This window comes from Lepisosteus oculatus, chromosome 28, assembly GCF_040954835.1.
Source record: "Lepisosteus oculatus isolate fLepOcu1 chromosome 28, fLepOcu1.hap2, whole genome shotgun sequence".
Taxonomy (NCBI): domain Eukaryota; kingdom Metazoa; phylum Chordata; class Actinopteri; order Semionotiformes; family Lepisosteidae; genus Lepisosteus; species Lepisosteus oculatus.
Genome location: NC_090723.1, coordinates 8,617,048 through 8,638,224, shown reverse-complemented (window position 1 = coordinate 8,638,224; position 21,177 = coordinate 8,617,048). Strand labels below are relative to the sequence as shown.

Below are 21,177 nucleotides of genomic sequence, written 5' to 3'. Positions count from 1 at the left end.
CATGTCCAGCATGGGGCAAGTTAAAGGTGAGTCACCCCCCCCAATCAAAAATCAAAACCTTATCAAAATGCTCAGGAACCGGACGTTGGTTTGATACCAAGAAACACCACCCTGGCAGCTTACTCACAGCTTACTCACTTCCTACGCCTCCCCCACAATCCCCCACCTGGTCCAGGATGCAGCTGGCAAAAAGAGCAAGGTCATCCTGAAATACTCCTTTTATTTTAGAGACCGCTCTGTGTGCCCGGAGTGGGACAGGCAGTGCTGTGATCGTCTTCAGTATCCTTGCTTTAACAATATAACCCCACCACCACCACCATCACACCCCCCAGCACAGCCAGCGTGCCAAAGTGCCTGGAGAGGAGTTTGAGTACTTAACTGGATCCCCAGTGCATCCAACAGGAGGAACATTCCTGGAATTTCTTTCCAGTTGCCTGTGGTTCCGTACAAAATCGGGCAAGAAAGCAACTTTACATGATGCGTTTTTCCCTTTTGCAACTGCAGGGGACACCGAGTTTCCTTGCTTTCTTAACGCAAACATGAGTTAAAATTATTTTCATTCCCAGGGGGCACCATCCCACAGCCCTTAAGATCAAGGGTTACAAACGAGAAGAGTTCGTCTAGCCTGTTTGGTAGAATTGATCCCAGGATCTCATCCAGCTGTTTCTTCAAAGCAGCCAGAGTATCGACTTCAACAACGTGGCTGGGAAACCTGTTCCATGCTCCCACAACACTTTGTGTAAATAAGTAACTCCTTCTCTCAGTTTTAAAAGCACGTCAGCGTAGACTGGGGATGATCACTACATTTTACTTATAATCCAGCCCTGCAAGGCCCTTTGTAGAGCTTCCCCACAATGAATGAACAAGGCAAGTTGAAATATGTGGAACGAGTCCTTTAATTTCAATAATATTAACCGGCTGGGAGTCCCCCTTCCATCTGCAGTGAAAGGGGAAATTGTCCTGTGTGGTTTATGTGAACAATGCATCAGTGACTCACCCACACCGAGACAGCTACATGGGAAATATAATCTACACACAAGCAGGTTGCCCCTTTCGAGTATAAAAGAATATAAAACACTTTCCTTTCTGCAAACAGTAACAGCTACACGTGGTAACAATGTTAGGCCTCACTTAAGCTCTGGCAAACAGACAGATCAGTCTTCCCTGCCAGAGCTCTCTCTGCGTGTGTGGCTTTCTGCTCAGAGACAGCTCAATACTGCTCAGTGAACAACAGCCACTAGGGAGGGATTGGAACAACGCGGATCACAGCTTCTGCAAAGCATCTCATTCATTCACCCTGATCAGTGAAGCCACATATGTCGATAACTGGCTTTCAGCAACGTACCGGGGAGGAGAGCTTGCTGTGAAACTCCGCCGATACGGATTCTACAGGTGACATAACAGCCCCAGCAGGTCTCAGCGGGCGGAGCAGTGGCTCTGTGGCTAAGGATCTGTGCCTGTGACTGGAAGGTTTCCGGTTCAAATCCCGCAGCTGGGCAAGGCCCTTAACCCCAACTGCTCAAGGGGCGCTGCACAATGTCTGACCCTGCGCTGTGACCCCCAGCTTCTCTCCCTGTCCGTGTGTCTCATGGAGAGCAAGCTGGGGTATGTGAAAAAAGATGAATTCCTAATGCAAGAAATTGTATAGGGCCAATAATACAACATTATTATTATTATTACACATTCAAAGACAGATCCTGTCTGCCACCATATTTCACACCCTACAGCCCCGATCTCCCTCCTCCTGTACTCCTTACTGTCGGAGAGAGGCACAGAGGGAAAGGACGTTGTTGTTTTCCCTGTCGATGCTTTAATGTCTGTGTTTTGCATTTGTTGAGCTTGTTTTTTTTTTCTTTATTGCCTAAGTGCTTAAAGCTTTGGAATGCATGCCAATAGAGCCTTTTCAATTTGAACTGGAATCCGAGAGGCTAGGCGCTCATTGCCCACAGTGCGTGTTCTTAGTGTTTGTGCGTTCTCTCACCTCCCCCGCAGAATATTTCACACTCAGGTCACAATGCCCGACTGAGAGGCAGAGCTGCAGAGAACCTCACAGCTCGTGCCGTCGAGGACGCGACAACGCGAAGCTGACCATCGTAGAGATTCATACGAACGGGAAACTAGAGCCGCCTTTTCACACAGAACGTTGTTTTCACAGAGCAATGTCAGGTTTCTGGAATCTGCTAATAAAGCTTTGCCAGGACTCAACAAATGAAGTTGCTGACGATGTCGGTTTTTAATTAATGCAATATATGTCATCACCTCCCACTTGTTCAACCACAACCTCAGAATCCCAGGTCATGGTATATCAACTAATTTCCGACATTCTTGGGGGAATGAAATCTAAAACCTTTTTACAGATTTTTGCCCAAAAGCAAAATGTAGCCCTCTTGTTTGTAACCACTTAATAAAAAAAAAATCTTATGTTTACTAACACAGAGAAAGGAAGTCTTATAATCTTCTATATTTTCTAGAATCTTCCTCTAGGCAGGAGGTCCTGTTTTAGCCGAACTGGAGCCTGGAAGCCCCTAACACTCTAAGCCAGCTCAAAAGGAGCTCACATCCCAACACCAAGATCAGATTTGTATGATGCCCCCTACAGAAACTAGAAGGTCAACAGCCAATTATTTTCTAATGAGCTATTAAAAACCAATGGCAACCAGGACAGAAATCCAGCAATCTGGAAGGTCTCAACTGTAAGGTGAAGTCAGTAAGATGCAAATGATCAAATTCAGCCCCATCTGGAGGAAAATGACCAAAATGACATCAGGACTGGATCTGCTGTGCCTCGTTAGCACAAGACATTCTGTTCTCCCTCTCCGCTTGATAAGTATTCAATGGGAGGGAATTTACTTTCCCCCTCTCGTGGCATATAGAAATGGATCTGAAAGATAGATATTAAAAGAGAAGCTGCTAACGATGCAGTATAACACCAGCTGCCCACGGAGTAACAAGAGCTGCCCTAATGTGTCGAGGCTCCCAGTAGGTCAGTGTATCGCAGCAGCAGTCCCAGACACCAACAGATGAGCAGGGCTCAGTTTACCAGCCCTGCTGCTCACCGGCAAGAAAAAAACAAATAGGAAAAAAAAACTCTACGTGCATACTGTTGCCTTTCGTATTTCTTGCAAAATGTAAAAAGGGGCAAAGTCAATTAGAAAATCTCCCATTTCAGCCCACTGCTGCGTTTTTTTGTGCAATCTTAGGCATTGTATAAGGATTTCCTTGTGACTTAGGCAGGGAGATCATGGAATCAGCCAGGTGTTTCAGCTCAGGGTGGGCAGTGTGTATATAAAGAGGCTCCTACATGATCAGGCCGTGCCTGGCTCTTTTAAAAGGGATCAAGCTCAGTTCACTGCAGGTATCTTATAATACTGATATATTGGTCACCTGCAAAATTAATATGGAAAAATGAACGTCACTGAGAGCTGTAGAATTTGCAAACTGCTCTTCTAGTGCTGTGCTCCTCTAGGCACTGGAGCAGTGCTTCCTCCCAGAGACAGGCTGCCCCCGATCGCAGGGGATGAGCAACAGCCCTCCAGTGCCCTGCCAGACCACGGCCACTGTGGCAGTACAGGCAGTAGCCCAGCCTCTACTTCCAACGCAGGTCTGCAGGACGGCCTTCCACTGCTAGCTGCTACAAAACCTCCACCGCACCCGGCAGAACGGTAGCCAGATAGTCAGTCTCCTCGCAGCTCTGCCTCAGCTCTGCTGGAGCTCAGTTTTGTTTTAACTCTGAAAAGCTGGAGCTGCAAGGAGACTGGCTGTGCAGCAAGAACTGCACACACATCGCTCAAACCCTCAGGCTCGGTTTGCTGGCTGCCTTCTGCGAGGATGAGAACTTCCAACAGGGGAGTTGTGGGCTGTCTGAACTGGCTGATAAGCTATTGCAGCTGCCCAGCTTGTCTAAATTATGAGCTACAAGCACATGGTAGCAAAGGAAGGTCCACAATCCTGCTCTGATTAACTACTATCTGCTGTAATAATCAGTTCTTTCTTCCCTGCCTCAAAGAGGGAATACGATGGGAACTGTTTTTCTTACAAGAACCCTTTGCTTCCAGGAGGCTCTTTTGAAGTTTTTCACCTTGTGATACACAGGTGATCTAAACAGGTGTTGCTCAGAAAAAAGGGGGGGGGGAATAAAATGACAAAATGCTCAAATGCTTTCAGCACACAAAGAAAAGATTAAAGATAAAAATGCAGACTGACTGAAAAGAAATGTCTTTGCACTTTATCAGTATGAGGCTCTGTGTATCCATCCCCATATTATTTTATTCACACAGCCTGGTCTGCCTCTGTATTTGTGTCCCTGGAGCACATCTGCAAAAGGAAACATGTTGCTTTTTCTCTGCTGTTAAAAAAAACACTGTTCTCTGCAGGTTATTTCCTGTGAACAAGGTCTATCTATCCTGCAATGTGGTTGATCACAGGCTCTGATCTGTTTGCTTGATCTCTTTTTCTGCTGGCTGTGTCACCGCTCACTGTAACAGAGCCATACTCCCAGCTGGAGGGCCACATGTGAATTAGTGACCAGCTATATCAGACCACCGCCAGCCTTTCGTCCCCGAGTCCAACTGCGTTTTCTTGCTTTCGACATTCTCTTCCCTTGCAAACGAATAGACTGGAGATGCCAGAATTCTGGCGTGTTGATCTCTCCCAGCACACTCTGCAGGTACTGCCCATCGTCAGCACAGGACTGCCTGAGCAAAGCGTCAGACGACCACACTATCTGGAAAAGCGTACTTAACGGTGCCAGGGATCTCGGACAGCGGACTCGATCAATCATCAGAAAGCTCCTCTTTCAGCAAAATTTACGGGGGAGCAGACAAAGACATTAGCTTTTGCAGCAGATTTGCGGACGGATCAAGCAGTCGAGCAATACATTAACAGGCCCATTAGACAGAAACTTCATTAAGGGACAAGGTTTTCCACTGGACGCGTCTCTGCGTTCTTTCTGCAGATAAATCACTTCCCGTCACGAAAGGCTGAGGGCCGTGGAGGTCTCCAGCAGATCCCTACCGCGTCTGATGAAATTCTGCAGAATAAGCTTTCATTCCATGGTGCGCACCCCCATCTTAGCAGTGTTCCCTCCTGTCGGGGGTGTGGGGGACCCCAGACCCCCCTGGGGAAGGGGAAAAACATGGGCAGGGAAGCTCAGAGAGCTATCTACAACAACCCTCCCTGACTGTGTCGTCCTGACTGACTCGTCACCTAAGCGTTTAGCGCTGGAACAGGCTGAAAGATCTTCCTCGGCACGCAGCCCAGTGGGTCGTGGCGGAGGGCTGAAGGCTCAGGCCTTCGTTTCAAAACACAGTGGTTGTGTTCACGCCACAGGTGTGCTCACCTGGACAATCAACAATTCGCTAGGCCTAACGTCACATACTGAAAGGATTAGGGAGTGTAGTGAAAATCTGTCTTAACGCTCCTGGCCAGGGGACGAGGAGGCGGAGACCCCCCCAGCAGAGTGAAGGGTGACCCAAGGAGCATCTGCAGGCAGGGAGATGGGGTGGAGGAGGGATGCAGAAAGATGTATGCTAGCGAGAGAAGGGGAAAATGTGCTGTATCTAGAGTGTTTGGTCAGTGTTTACTGACAGCCAAGTCTGACTGAACCCGGCTGCTGTCATCCCTCAAACAGAAGGGTCCTCTTGCACACTCTGAGTAGTGCCGTCAGTGCTCCGGGTCGGGTGAAGAAATAAAATAAAAAATAAAACTCTATTCCTGCCAGTATAGGGCAGTTCTTTGACCCTGGGGGGGACTTTGTGTGCCGCCTGCACATGGTCAGTCCCTCTGCTAGAAAACAGTTTTATTAAATGCAAGCAGCCATCCATCTGTTAGCAGGTATTTTAACTTAAGTTCTGTACGTGTATCAGTCTCAAGTCAAAGGGTTCTTGTCATTTCCAGAGCTGACATCTGTCAGAAACCACACATCGATTTAGGAGGTCCTGCGGCCAACGGGCTGTCTGAAGAATTAGAAATACGAGACGTGAGCGTGTGGGCAGGGGGGCTTGCGGTACTGGTATTTATGATGACAGCAATGGGACACACGTCTCACAATTCCACCCCCACCTTCCCAATTCAAAACCAGGGTCAGAAAAGCAGAATGAACAGTGAAGCACAAGAGCGCACAAGTGGAAACTGTGTGGGAGGCGCATTTAACGCAGGGAACCGGGGCCACTTCTTTACACAAAGGGTGGCGGGGGTGTGAAACAAGCTGCATAGGAATAAAACCCTTCCCCCGTTTCAGACTGGGCTCAGATGAAATCAAAACTAACTCAGCTGCCAACTCTGCAAACGCGAGAAGCATCTACACACAAAAAAACCTCCATCAGCTACTAGGTTTTCTGACCGAGTTCTCCGTTTCAGCTGGGTTTCCATTTCAACCATCATCCAACAACACCCGTTTGAAATCAATGTAATGGCCTGACTTTTGAAATCAACTTCATACTGGTAGAGAATGAAAAGGGGGGTGCACACCCCCCCCCACACACAAAAACAAATATACACAAGGCAGGCCGTCAACCATGCAACAGCAGATTGACCCGGCATCTCACTCACGTCTGGGAAAAATGAAACCCTGGATTCTTTCGAGGAACAGCTGGATGAGACCCGGGGATCAATTAGCTACACCGAAAGCGCTAGCTGGGCTGAAGGGCCCCCCCCTCTTGTTCGTTAACTCTCCGCAAATTTATATTTCTGATCGTGGTCCCGGAAAGCCCGCGCAGTGCTTGTAAAAGCTGACGCTCCCATTTCGGGCATCTTCCAGCAGATGAAACAGCAAACAAAATGAAAGCTTTCGCTTTCCTCTGCACACGGGAACCACACCTGACACCCCATCATAATGAGCAATAAATGGTAATTAGTCATCGTTTCGTTTCTTATTCAGCTCTGTTCCTGCTGTTGGCTGCAGGCAGGTAGGCATGACTGGGGCAGGCAGGCAGGGAGAGAGAGAGAGACAGACACAGGACAGCAGAGGCGAGGCTGTTACCGACAGGAGATAACAGGCCTCTCCGTCTCTTGGCTCAGGTTCTAAGGAGACGGTGCAATGAGCTTTGTCAGGTCTTTTACCACGGAAGTATGAAAGAGCTTGCTCAGGGGTCTGCAGCACCTGGGGGAGAGAGAGCGCACCAGGAATGTGCGGATCACCACAATACAAACGTCCTTCGTCCAACCAGCAGGCCCCTGCGCCCCAGGATGAGCTCGTCTTGCAAGGCTGGTAGAGAAGCAGCCTCCCGGAGCTGTGTTTATGCGCGCTGATACTAGCTATTATCTCCAGATCCATCCCGCTCTCAGCTCAGTGGCTTTGAAAGCTGAATTACAACGTGCTGCGATTATAAGATGGCAGGGTGATGAGAACGTTTTGGCCTACAGATACCACCTTGCAGCTAGAAATCGTTATTTATACATTTAGAAGTGTTAGACTGGTGAACTGCATCCCTCAGAAACCACGGACCACAGAAGAAGCTATTGCATTGTCTGACTGAAGTCTGCTCTCAGGCTGTAACAGAAGGGCTGCTATTAGCACAGAACCTTCACAAAACGAAGAAAAGGCTGCTCTCGCGCTCCTCCCTGCCCAGCAAGGCTCCGAATCTAGACAGCCCAGTGCTTGAATGACGCTGCCTTATTTTGTCACCTGAACTGTCCACAGGGAGGTAAAGAAATGGGATACAGTCTGGTGAGAAACTGCAAACAACAAAGCGACCAAGCCACCCTCCGTTATGAGCGTCTCATATCGCCGACGTGTGGCACTCCTTCATCGTGATTCTGCTGTTCGGCTGTATCTATACCCTCCGGCAAGGCTCTTTACATGTTAATTCCTCGCTGCTCCACGGGCAGGAGTCAGAGGTGGACAGAGGTGTCCCATTAGCGTCGCTCCCTGTGCCCCGTTATCGGTGTTAAAGAATCTGTACCCCCGTTAAAAAAAAAAACTTTAACAATCGAACACCCTGGACAAGTAGAGGAGCTCGCGCCAATGCATTGGATCTCGGGTTCGACTAGGATGTGCTCTGGGTTCCACAACTGGTAGAGCAGCACTGGGGAGGAGGGGGGTGGGGGGGGTCAGCTTTTTGACTGACGGCGGCTCCTGACACTTGTGGGGTACCCGCCGGCCGGCGTGCAGGGACATCAGTGATGGGCCGCCCTGCTTCCCTAGAGACGTTTGGCTGGAAGGCGCGGCGCCCCCCCCCCCCACCCGAGCTGTCCGCCCCCCCCGTCTCCGTGCGAGCGCCGGGCAGGCCACAAAGACGCGACAGGGCGATTCCACACCAGGCGGGACCGAAACAGACTGACACAAAAACCGCTGCCGAAAAAAGCACAAAGTGCAAACTGCCGACAGCAGGGGTCATGTGGGGATTGAACAACAGGGCAGTGCCGCACAGTGGCGCAGTGGTTAGCACTGCTGCCTCACCCTGGGGTCAATCCCAGATCTGGGGTGCTCTCTGTGTTCTTCCCATGGGCTTCCTCCCACAGTACAAAGACCTACTGATGAGGTCTATGGACTGTGATCAGGCCTACTTAATTGGCTCCTGGGAGAACTGGCCCAGGTGTGAGTGAGCGTCTGCCCCGCGATGGACAGGGTGTACCCTTGCTTGCGGTCTTGTGCCCACTGCTTGCCGGGACAGGCTCCGGCTACCCCCCCAAAATCCTGAACTGAAAGAAACAATTAGGAAACTCATGGATAATAGGGCAGCTTCAGGCTGGGGGGAGCACGCAGTGAGGCAGAGGAAGAGGGAGGAAGGTGGAAAGATGTTTACTGAAAACCAGTGCGGTGGGGAGCTGCTCAGGCCGAGCCAGAGAAGGGCAGGCAAGAGTTCTCATTAATCACAGTGACATTCATTGACTACAGAGCACTGCCTAAAGCACAGAGTCACAGCCTTTCTACAGCACGGGGAGGTACAACTTAATTCACCAGCATAAATCAGATTTGAAGAGACAGTGGACACAGGCTGCTCTTTATATAGCGGAAGCAAGTACATTTCTGGATTTTGTTAATAGGCCTGTCCATTAGCAAGGAAATGCTGACTTCTTATGAAAATTACAAGAACTGGGTTTGGAAAATCTCTCGAGACTTAGTCTTATTCTGCTCTTTGCACTAAATCCAAATATTTTTTTCTTTCTTCGGAAACACAAATCTATCATCTGGAACACATTGACACTGGAGAAGTTTTGCTCCAGACTTCTCACTGCAGAAGAAAATAGGAGAACAAATCCTCATAGATCTGCATTTTGAAGTCCAAAAAGACCTTTTAGAGTGAAAGAAATTACGTTAATGATCTGACATCAATTCATTTTCATTGGTAAATTAGCTACTATAGTGGCTGCTCAACAAATTCCCCTTGCGATGCTGTGATCAGGTTTTTGAAGATTCTGCTCAACGTGGGGATTAAAGATGCTCAATGAGTTTGCTTTCTTCTTACCCAAACTGAGTTGCGTTAATACTAATACTAGTAATAAAGGCAGATAACAACATGAGTAGATGGTGCAGACCTGTAACACGCATATATTGTAACTCCTGATGGAGTCTAAAGTGTCTGAGCCTTTTGCACACTAGTGAACACTAGTGAACGCTGCCCACACTGCAGATCCCTGAACTCACACTAGCTGCCAGCAGGCAGTGCTGAACTCTTCTTGACAGTTTCAGGGTGAATGGAGGCTGTTGCATTGATTATTCAGCCTTTCAGCACACGGGAGGGGGCAGCTCAAGGCTCCAGAGGGTCCGTTTGCTCTAGGAAATGCTAAGGTGATGCATCAGACAGGGAGGGGCCCATGACTACTCAGCCGGTTTCCGAAACCTTGTGGGGGTTTCTGCTCATTCCAGTTCTGTCCCAACCTGCAGGACTAAGTGAGCTGGGAAGAAGAAGACAGGCATTCCTGGGATTCCAGAGGGTCAGGGAGCTGAACTGGGAGAGTGTGGATCTCAGCGGAGCACTAAACCTTCCCTGAGCAAGGCAGCCCCTTGAGGGAGGAGGAGACTGATTAACAAACACTCCGTGTACATTAACACATCAATGGAGCGAGACCCAACCAGCCAGGAGAAAAGCACATTCCGAACATTTTTGGAGCAACTCGCAATTGCAAATTCCTCATCCCACCGAATCAGGTAAAAATGATCAAGTCTTAATAGTTAATCTAGTTAAAAGTAGTTGCTGCACTTTGGGCTCCTATGATATTTTAATGTTAGCTGTAATGGCCTTTTGCTATAACACTGTAGAATCAGAATAAATTGAACCACTGAATCACAGTAAAATAGCATCTAAAGAGACACACAGTGTTAGAGAAATAAAAAGTAGCTGTGGCAAAGTATGCTTATGGTATAATCCTTGGAAAAGCTCCAAGCATTCCACACAAATGTACTGTGGTTAAATTACACCCCTTTTTCTGGGCAACCTCACAGTACTGCATGTGGGCCAACACAAAGGAGCCCGTCTACAACAGTAATAATGCTCTAGAAGAGAGAGCTATGCTCCTGACATTGTGCCCAATACACTACAGGGAGCTGAGGGTTAAGCCATGTAGCAGGACTTAAAACTAAACCACAGCAATTCCACCCCCTCCTCATGTATCTGTTACCTGAGATGATGTGTGGGGCAGTGACACGTGCACATTCATTCATCCAACGTGTAGCTTCATTTCTATAATGCCACAGCCCGTGTTCCTGCAGACAAGCTCATCTTCAGCTCCTGTTGAGCTCCCTGCCTCCTCCTCCTCCTCCATGCTCCCACCCCTGGGACCGGCTGGAGCAAGCACCAGCACCGCCGCTGACCTCGGCCGCCCCGAACGGCCCGTTTCCCCCCCGAAGCCTGGTTCAGAGCACGCGGACCTGCACCACAGCCAGAAGCCCTTCGCTTTGATCTCACCCGAAAAAATGCGAATCATGTTTACCTGCCTCAGCAAGAGATGAATTCTAAAGCAAAAAAATTCAAGGATCCAATTACACACAGTACCCTAAAAGCTCCAACTACATATACACAGTTTATTTCTGCTCGGCGCTGATGGACAGAGGCCTGGGGAGGCCGAGTCACGGAGTCGTTTTCTGACTCAGCCACAGTTCCCAGGCTCCCTCCTTGACCACTATCCCACAAGCGGCAAGGCCGCAGTGCCAGGGAAGCACCAGGCTGTCCCGTCGCCCTCCACCCCCCCCGCTGCTGGGTCTGGGAACAGCCCGAGGGCCTGCTGCCAGCTCCTCTCATCTGCTCAGGCTGGCAGACGCTGGACTCGAACACAGTGCGTTTCCCCGCCTCGCCCCCTCTGCCCACTTCCAGACAGAGAGCCCCCAAGCCTCCTCTGGTCCTTCACCACCGCCAGAGGACAATGGGACTGAGGGAAGAGACAGATCCTGTCTGCCTGGAAGGAGACAATCCCTGTGGCTGAAGACTACAGCAAACGCTTACACTATGAGCCTCACTTCAACATGCAGAGGAACTGCTATGCTATTTTTATATTTCGGGGTTACAAAGAATCAGCACTGATGAGCGCATTTCAAACCCCAATGGAGGTAAAATGTACCCAGTAACATGTGAAACCTCCCATTTACATCACAAAATAGACTATTTCCAGGTATGCGCAACATCATGTTCTGCGATTTAGAACCACAACAAAACTTCTGGTGATGTGATGCGGCTCTATAAACACTGTAAACAAGCAGGCTTGTGAATACATCTCTTTTAATCCAACAGAAATATTGCTCTTGACTTTGAGATGGTTTTGCCAACAAATACCACTTTCTTGTTAACTCAGCATGCAGATCGTGCTGGAATATTTCTGCAGTGAAATGTCTGCTGTACAACCTGCACTTATTCGCTCGTACATCACATTAGGCATTACAGGGACTAGTGAGCAGGAAGGGCTGCATCACGTCGCAATCCATGGGACCCCAAATTCGAGTTTGCGACAACTGGGCGACCTACAGCCCTTCCCAGATTTGACCCGACTGATCATTTCCGTCCCCCCACCAGCCTTTTCTCAGTTTTAAATGCACTTCCACCTGCTTCCAGGGCAGCTTGGTGTGTCCCCCTCCCCCAAACCCGCCACTCGTTTTAACTCCGAGACCGTTGTGACTTCGCGTTTTTGCTGACCAGTGACTGCATCCCCCACCCCCCCCCCAACCCACCTCGAAACTGCCAGCCCCCACGCTGGACGAGATCCAGTTGTTGATTTCCAATTTGCTTTCTGTGGAAGAGCTGCAGGGGCCCCCTCACACAGGACGAGACAGTGCAGGAATGCTGAGCTTGACCAGACTGAACGGGCACGCGAGCGCACTACTGTAGGCCCGCGCCTGCCTGTCTGCTCCAGGGCCGAGGGACTCTGGGCGGGACACTGCTCAAAAGATTTAAAATGAGTGAACTGTAGAGTCTCTCCCCTTTAATTAAACCACCAAGGGGCTTTTGGTTTTACAGAAAATAACAAGAGTTATGGTCTTGATTCCTCATTCATTTTTATGAAGTTATTTGATCATGCCCACAATGCTGTACCCCATACGGCATTTCATGTGACAAAGATACCCTTCTTCTTCTCAACAGGACTGTTTCTTTCACCTGTCCAAATGCTGAGCTGTATCTAAAATCACTTGAAAATGTTTCTCTATGGGACTGCCCTCAAACCCCCCTGACTACCGCCCTGCAGAAGCAAATAGGAAACAAACGGAACGACAGTGGCTACTGCGCGGTTCTGAAAAAATCTGGAACCAAACGGAGTTGAGCGTTTCTACAATCACCGCGTGGACCACTTAATGAAAATGGGCTTGTACTATTTACAAGAACAAATTCAGCAGTAATAAAAATGAAAGATTTACGACAGGCATTCATTAATGTCGGGAAAAGAAGTCAACTGCAAAGCTCCAAGCGCAGGGGCCTGTTGCCTGGAGGGGTGGGAGACTTTCATGTACAACTGCAGTGCCTATTTATTCTCCAGCTCTCACAGCACATCTGCCAAGAGCACTGTCTCACAGACACAACAGCCTGACCGCAATAAAGAGGAGGCAGGCTTCCCTTTGAAGGCATAAGACAAACATTTGCTTTGCTTTCAGTGCAGTCATTTTTTTTTTGTTAATTTCTTTGCACAAAAAAAAAAAGGAAATTTGTGTTTTAATTTGTTTTGGTACATCATGCAGGAGCTCACCGGGATTTGAAGTTGTTTCTCTTATTCCACACTGGATTAAAGCTATTAATCAACAGATGATATTTTTCTATAGATAAGGCTTTGACGAAACCTGTTTAGGGAAAGACCACTGATTAAAACATGAAAAAAATTAAAGTGTGTTTGTACAATATCACTCAAGTCCTCCTGTTTTCCTCCCGAGCTCCTGTTTAGATTATAATTATGCTTCACTTAATCATACTCATTCCTGCAGGCCCTCCTCCCTCAGCTCGTGCAGATTCATGGAGCAGGAGCTGGTCAGTTCTCCTTCGGCGGTGCAGAACGCGAGCTTATCTGTTGCATTAAACAGACATGTTGAGCTATTCATAACCTAACACAATCAGCAAGGAATCATGAAACACCTGATGGGATTTCCAAAACCTCTACAAAGCACAGATGCATTTATTATACCCCCATTTGATTAATGTCTCCTTGCAAGCATTTTACCAACGTAGCCACTACTAGTGCTTGTATTCATATCAACTATATCACACTAGTGTTACCTCTTACTAAGCTGTAAAGATATACAACTTTACAATAATGATAAATTATCCCTCAGGAAAGGTTCCACAGAACTTGAATTAACAGCTTTTACACTGATGCGCTGTAGTGTCTATACCAGCCCAATCACTTCAATTATGTTTGACCTGCCCTCATCACTGCTGAATATCTATAGATGCTTTATTGACATTCAATATGCCCACAACCGATGATAAATTGATGATTAGTATGGTATCCCTTAAACCTGCATTCATACAACAATCTTAAGCACAGCCTCATTTTCTAAAGTACCTTTCAAGGTGAATCAGATCAAAGCTCTGCACAGAGAAACACTGAGAAATGAAGAGGATATTCAGATCTCTCTCATGCCGGACGTGAAAGCACCTTTCTGGATGCAGAATAACAAAAGCTGTTGTCAGCTACACAATTCTCTATAAAAAGCTCACTTCCTGAGACGCTCCTGGAATAAATTACACCAAACTGAACCCACGTTTAACAAGGTTAATTGTACAACAAGGGATTCAATGTAAAAAACTGAGATATAGGAAATGATTTTTTTTTGCCTCTATGCATAAGGCCTTGAGATGAAAGCGCTGCACAAAGCAGGCAGCGAGGCAGATGTGCTGCACCCAGCTGCTGATTCACCGCTGCCCAGCTGCCTGGTCCCAGCCAGAACGCCAGGAAACGTCACTGTTGCTACCCACAGACCCCTGCCTCCTTCCACAGGTTACCATGGAGTTTCATTAGCATCTCCTGCCTCCGCAAGATATCCAAGGGGCAGGGAAAACCTGGAACCTGGAAATCAGGGGGTCTTGAAAGTTAAGTTAGCTGAAAGCCTTAAGAGTACCCCTAGCCCCCCCTGGCTCAAAACCATTGACTGGCAAGTCAAGAAACGGGACTTTTTGAAGACCATGCTGACAACCCCCCCTCCCCAAGCTACTTCAAACCTTACGCCCAGCAGAGTGGAGAGATTTAACACACCTTTACCAATGCAGCTCTCTCCCAGCCACACAGGAGGAAGGTCTGGGAGGCGCTAAGCCCGATGTATAAAGGGAGCTTAAGTGGCTACTGCTGCTGAAGCCACCGACAACCCAAGATAAAATGACACAAGGCCAAGTTCAGTATCGCACATTGCTTTGCTCATCAGTGGAGTTATGTCTCTGGCATGTAGATCACAATCGGGGCTTAAAATAAAAAAAAAAACTTCAGAATTTTGCAAAGACGTGTAATGAATGGAAGTTTACAAATATGGCTCAAGAATACATGATCATACCTGTTTTTAAGTCTTCTAATCTTCGTACTGTATGACTCACAAAACTTTTTCTGATCCAGGGCTTCGAAAAGTGACTGCTCCAGGACACAATTATGCTGCAGTCGAGCCCTTAAATATTTAAGGGATAATTAGCAGGATAAATGTAGTAATGAAGGAGCCGGTTGCCGTGTGTCACAATGAAGCCGATTAGACAGTGTCACAGTTGGAACAGCCCTGATCCGATTTGTTTGTTCAGAATCAGTGGTTCTGCTCTAGTTGCAGCTCATGGGAAAGGCCAAGAATTTCTCCAGATTCGCAGTACAGCAAAGTGAATCGGCACTACTGCACCAAATCCAAGGACTGGCATTTTCTTGTTACCATATTCGAACATCGGCCTAATGCAAGAAATACAGAAGAAACTTTTCACTTTTTACCCTAATTAACAAAGGCTTTAGTGAAGTTTACAACAGGGGTCTACAAAGCTCCTGAGAGAAAGAGGAACAATCTTTAGAACATAAGAAAGGTAACAGACAAGGGGAGGCTATTCAGCCCATTTGCATGTTAGTATCTGACTGATCCACGTATCTCACCCAGCTATTTCCATAAACCAAGGGAAAACCACATGGCTGGGTAGCTTGTTCCACATTCCTGTAATCTTAAATCAAAGATCTGCTCTTTGGGGGTTCTGAAATGAAGCAGGTTTTCTACATCTCTTTGAGTGACAGAACAGCTCTTCACCCGAGAGAAGTCGTAAATGTATACAATGAAGGTTCACCTGGACCTGTGTGTCCCTCCTCCATAGCCTTAAGTGGAGATGATTTAAAGGCAGACAGAAGCCCAGGGTTCCAGCACTACGGATTTGGGAAGCCCGGTCTTAGGCACACAGGAAAATCCTAAACGGATCAGACTGCCCGGCAAGAGCATGCAATGCCAGAGGCCATGTCACCACAGCGACAATTTCATAATCATGAAGTTCACAGGAAAAATACCAAGGCAGATAGCCCAGTTTTCTGAAATCTACAGTATATACTGGATCCCACTGGGGTCAGCGCCAAGCAGGTCATGCTAAATGAGCTAGAATTACCACTGCTGCTATTTATTATTATTGCTCTCAGAACAGACGGCTTTGTGACACAGGGATCACCAGTCCTGATCCTGGCCAGCCGGGCCTGGAGAGACCTGGTTCCGATCACGACTGGATTGATTGGACTGGATTCACCGCTGCTCCCAGCTTTTCAGTTGGCTACTGCTTGAAAAGGACCCGGAAAACTTTGAAGGTTGCCCCTGGATTGGGGGACCCCCTGATCTAAAGTGGAGGTACAAAGTGGAGGTAACCCCTCTGGGTTGCAGAGAAAATAGGGAAAAAAAAAAAAAGCATGATCATTTCCCAGCCTAGAGCACACTTTAGAAATTAAGAAAATTCTTTGTTTTGCAATGCACAAAGTGGATAAGATTGTGCATTGGGAAATCACAAAGTATATATGCCTTCTTGTTTAACAATCGGGAGCAATTCTTCAGTCAGGCAGGCACCCTGGCATATCTCACCTGAGCACTTCAATTCTGAAGTAGAGATGTGGAGAACGGGTTAATGACTGACTAAACCTGGGGCCTGCTCAGGACTTCCATATGGCCGACATCAGTGCCAGAAATACCGCACTCTGGGATTTCACAAACATTCTTTCCCAAAGTCACAAATCGGATCCCAGAATTCCCACACCTGCCAGAACCAGAACAGCTTCTGGTCCTGCTGGCGGAGGAAACTCAGCAGGGCTGCAGCCCAGTGTGTGGTCACTGTCCCAGCCCGAGGAACAGCGAGCCCGTCTCACACTAGTCTTGTATGCGATGTCTGCAAAAGACCGATACTAGGTTGTTACTGTACATGTTGTGTTAACTGCGCTGTAATTCCCCAGCCACGCCGATAAAGACCCTTCAAACTGAATGGAACAACGAGGAGAGCAGGCTTTGCCCAGAACGACAGCTGCGAGTGACTATTCACAACGTGGCTCGTCACACTATGGGCCGCTTGATTAAAAGGCCTGACCGCCACGAGTCTTCGGCAGCTCCTGTCTGTCCCAGCTCCGCTGTGCCCCTGTACCGGGGTGGAGTCCCATGGCCAGGGACCCCCTTCAGCTGAAGACACCTCTCCGGGTTCACCTGACAGCCCCGTGATTACTGGCCACAGTCTGGAAACAGACACTGCACAACCTTCAGGGGTTTCTAATGGTCACCAACCCGTCGGTCTGCCTACTGCCATTTCCCTTTGGAGTGAAGCTGGCTAGCTATAGGGGACAGTGGGGGCAGTAAGAGAGGAGGAGAGGGGCAGAGAGCGCAGGAATTATATTTAAGGCGGTGAAATATAAATTCAGGTGCATACTGTATGAATCTACTGACCGGAGACCTCCTGTAAAGACGAGACTTCACAGTTTTTAAAAGTAAACCGCAGGACGCGTTTAGTGCTTGTGTTTAGCCGTGACTTTGCAGACTCTGCAACTTCAGTCCTTGCATATTTTTTAAAAAAAGAGTGATCGCTGGGGTGGAAAGGCAGCTCTGAATTACCTTCCAACGAACGAGCAGGAATCCGCGTCCCCGTACTAAGCACAGTGTTGATCTGTAAATGTGTGAGGTTATTACGGATTGTGGAAGGATACTGCAGCTCACACAGTGACAGGCTCACACACCAGGTGCTGAAGCCCCATTTAATTTCCGTCCTGAAGTCTAAAACAAGCAGGTGTCTGCTATCGTGAATTTATAGTGACGACGGAAAAACAAAGTGGTTTGATGTTTGCGACAGGGGCAACAACTTTATCACCCACATGACAGACTGTCGGTTTTTAGTTCCTTAAACAAACAGATCTCGGCGCCCTTTTTTTTTCCTTCAAGGGGTATAAACTGAACTATTAACTGCTTGCAAAAGTTTGAACCAAACTACCGAGGTCTGAAACCTCTCGGGAGATTTCTCGAAAAAGCACGGTGCCCGCAGGAGCAGTTTAATCCGCGCCGGTTTGAGCAGACTTTTAACGTCGCTTCTCGGGCTCCTATCAGTTTGAGAACTGCAAGGAGCCCGGTGTGGTCTGTCCCCCCGTCCCTCTTGAAAAGCTTGATAAGAAAGAGACTGGACCGTACTCACAGGTATCTCTGCTCTCCGGCTGTCTGTCTGTGCAGCGCCACGGAGAAGCCGAAGAAGCTGCCGTTGGTCTTGCCCTCTTTGATGACCGGGAAGCGCAGATCTAAATTGTATCCCCCACAGGTCCGAGCCGCGCAGAAGAAGGCGAGCACCAAAACGCCGAGGTCCCTGGGGAACAAGTGTAATTGACTAGAAGCCATGTTTTCACTCCCTAGCTCCTGCGGCCGCCCCGGGTCCCACTTGCCAGCGAGAGCAACGAAAAAGATTTTTTTTTTCCCCCTCAGCTCTTGAGGAAGGAGGAGGGGGGGGGAGAGAAAAACTCGGAGGGCGCTTCAGACCTGTTCCCTGCTTTCCAAGCACCGCAGCAACGCGACACCTTCCTCTAGGGTTTTGCGTGAACTCGCTCGCTGGTTAGATCGCCCTCTCCTCTCCTCCCCTCTCTCTCTCTCTCCGTCTCTCCACACCCCTTTGCACAACATGCGCTGAATAAAACCGACTTTCCAACATAGATAATAGCCTTTTCTTCCGGGAGCAGAGGCACCGAGATGATTCGGAGTTCTGAGGCGAAATGGAGCCGCCGCCGCCACCTTGCACGAAAGGGCCTGGAGTCTGAGCACTTGACGTGATTAGTTTTGCCAACGCTACAGCTCAAAGCGTACTCACTCTCACACACACACACACGAGGGGCAGAGGCAATTTCTGTCGCCTGCTTTCTCCGGCGGTTTAAATTAATAACGCAGGCTGACAAAAATACACAGCAGCGAACTTCGGAGAGGTAGAATAAATCAATTCACGGGCTCAGAGATCTGCTCTGGGGGAACTTACTTATAGTGTATGTGTTGTTTTTTTTTGTCCCCGTCAAACCTAAGGGACAGCCCATTTACAGGAACCCTCATGTTGCAGTTCAGTGACCTGATAAAGGGATACCTGGGACCGGGAAACCACTGTCCCGAGCATTGCACTCTCTTTATACAGTGTTATATTAGGCGTCAGTGCTGAATTCAGATTGTTTCAGTCCCCCAGTCCTGGAGATGAACATGCTGATGGCAGGACTGGAACCCGAGACAGCATGAATGAATATAACTGTCTGAGCGCTGAGAGCTGGCTTTCGGAACGATGCTCACAGGTTCCGCTGTCTCAGAGGCTGTCTGTCTGTACCAGACCTGCTCTTAAACCTGTTGCCTCAGAGGCCGCTAGGTCTTTCTGTGACCTGTCTGGGAGCACAGACAACAATTCACAAAACGCAGTGCACAGAGACGCCCCCGTTTTAACCCCCGTGTGTGTCAGACACCCAGAGCAAACATAAACCAGGAGCTCGTCCTAGTCTCGGGAGTGTCGAGTGAAGTCAGACACAATTCCCACCTGGAAGAAACTCGGCTCCATCCCGGAGTTACGCCATTCTTGTTGTCCGTGCGTACTGGAGCAGAGAAGGGTCAATCATTCAGAAACACCTAAGCAGCCTCTTAATTTGGGACACAATAATAATAATAATAAACTTTATTTTATATAGCACCTTTAAAGGTGGCTTCTCAAAGCGCTTTACAGGATGACAATAATAAGTAAGAAGATTTCACAAGATAAGACAATTACAATTACAACAATAACAATAGAGGAGACTGTGGAAGGTGGTACTAAGAAGAGCAGAGGGGTGAAGAATGGAACCAGTTCAGTAAAGGCTTTTCTGAAGAAGAAGGTTTTGAGTCTGGATTTGAAGGAGTTTAGAGAAGGTGACTCTCGGATATCCTTGGGGAGAGAGTTCCAGAGCTTGGGGGCATAGCAGGAGAAGGCCCTGTCGCCCATACAATGTAGACGGGCCTGGGGGACAGTAAGGAGGGCAGAATTTGAAGAGCGGAGGTTGCGAGGTGGGGAGTAGGGCGATAAAAGTTCAGACAGGTATTGAGGTGCCAAGCCATGTAAAGCCTTAAAGGTGAGCATGAGGATTTTAAAGTCTGCGCGGAATTTGACAAACCCATCACTTTCAGAACATTACAGTGCCACTACTCTGCACTGAGTCTACGAACTGTACTCACTCCAAAATACCTCCCTTCACCCAGGAACAATTCTGGCACCCTCTCTTTCGCCACTGGGGGTATTTGTAGTATTAGACTCGACAAGCGTTCAAAGCTTGTGCTCAAAGCAACCACATGTGGCAGTAAAACGCATTTTCAGACCAACACTGCAATCTGCTTTTCTGTCTGAACAAACAGACACTACTAGTCGTCTGCCTCCGGTGGCTCAGTTATGTAGTGGCTGGGGTCTGTAGATTCTGTTTTGCGCGTTTCTCTTTGTTTAAAAGTATGTAAGAACACACAAACTATCCCAGGGAGGGAGAAAGGGCTTCCTTCTTTGTTGTGTTCAAAACATTACAAAAGCCAAAGGAATCACAAATGTAACCGCAAACTAAGAGGTTATAATTCCTAACCAACAGTATACAGTAAAATGCAAAAATGAAAAGCACATTGCACTTCAGATTCTGCTGTTCCAGTGCAACAAGAAACAAGGTTTCTCCCCTCCACAGAAACCACAGGTACTGCAGATTTTTACAATAAAATATTTCATGTATAATTGCAAATAACTATCATTGTCATCAACAACAGTAATAATAATAATAAATTAACCAAGCTAACAACCATGTTAAAATGAATCTGAAGGTAATGAAGGCATTCAGAGTTCTCACTTGCTATGATGTTATGTTGCAAAATTAAATCTGCAAATTCTGCAAGATTGGTCTCTGTGCTCCAGGCAGTCAGGGTCACAAGAGTAGCGGTGTGGTTCTGTATCGCCTGTGTCCGATTTAGCTACATAGACTGATGGCCAAGGCTGACCCCAGTGAAAGTGTCTTCGCTGTCGGATTTTGTACTGTATGGCAACAAACTGTTACTGACAAATCACAGAAATGTCTGTTTTTGCATGGAAGTTTTGCTCATCCCCAAAAATAGAAGCCTGTTGCTGTCCTAGACAAAGCAAGTGAGAGGCAGGCTTCATCTGTCCTCCTTTCTTTAAAGACATCTCCAGCTTTATTTACCAGAATCATGTGGTTTTCTGAGAGGGGTCTAACAGTGGCCAATAGTGGGGGCAAACAGTGGGGTTACAGGCCGTGTGTCTCATGTAGATTAATGGGCAGCTGCTGACTGTGGATTATCATCGATTTACATGTATCCGGCTCATCAAAACA

General features: G+C 47.9%; 1 protein-coding gene across 1 annotated transcript in view; it reads right to left on the bottom strand.

Moving 5' to 3' along the window:
- Positions 1-18,632, bottom strand: part of itga3b (integrin, alpha 3b) — a 42,436-nt gene extending 23,804 nt beyond the window's left edge. Inside the window, exon 1 of the mRNA XM_015362293.2 lies at positions 18,006-18,632. Coding sequence (XP_015217779.2) covers positions 18,006-18,202 — 197 coding nt within the window. The 5' untranslated portion in view covers positions 18,203-18,632. The remainder of the gene's footprint in view (positions 1-18,005) is intronic.
- Positions 18,633-21,177: the final 2,545 nt, after the last annotated feature.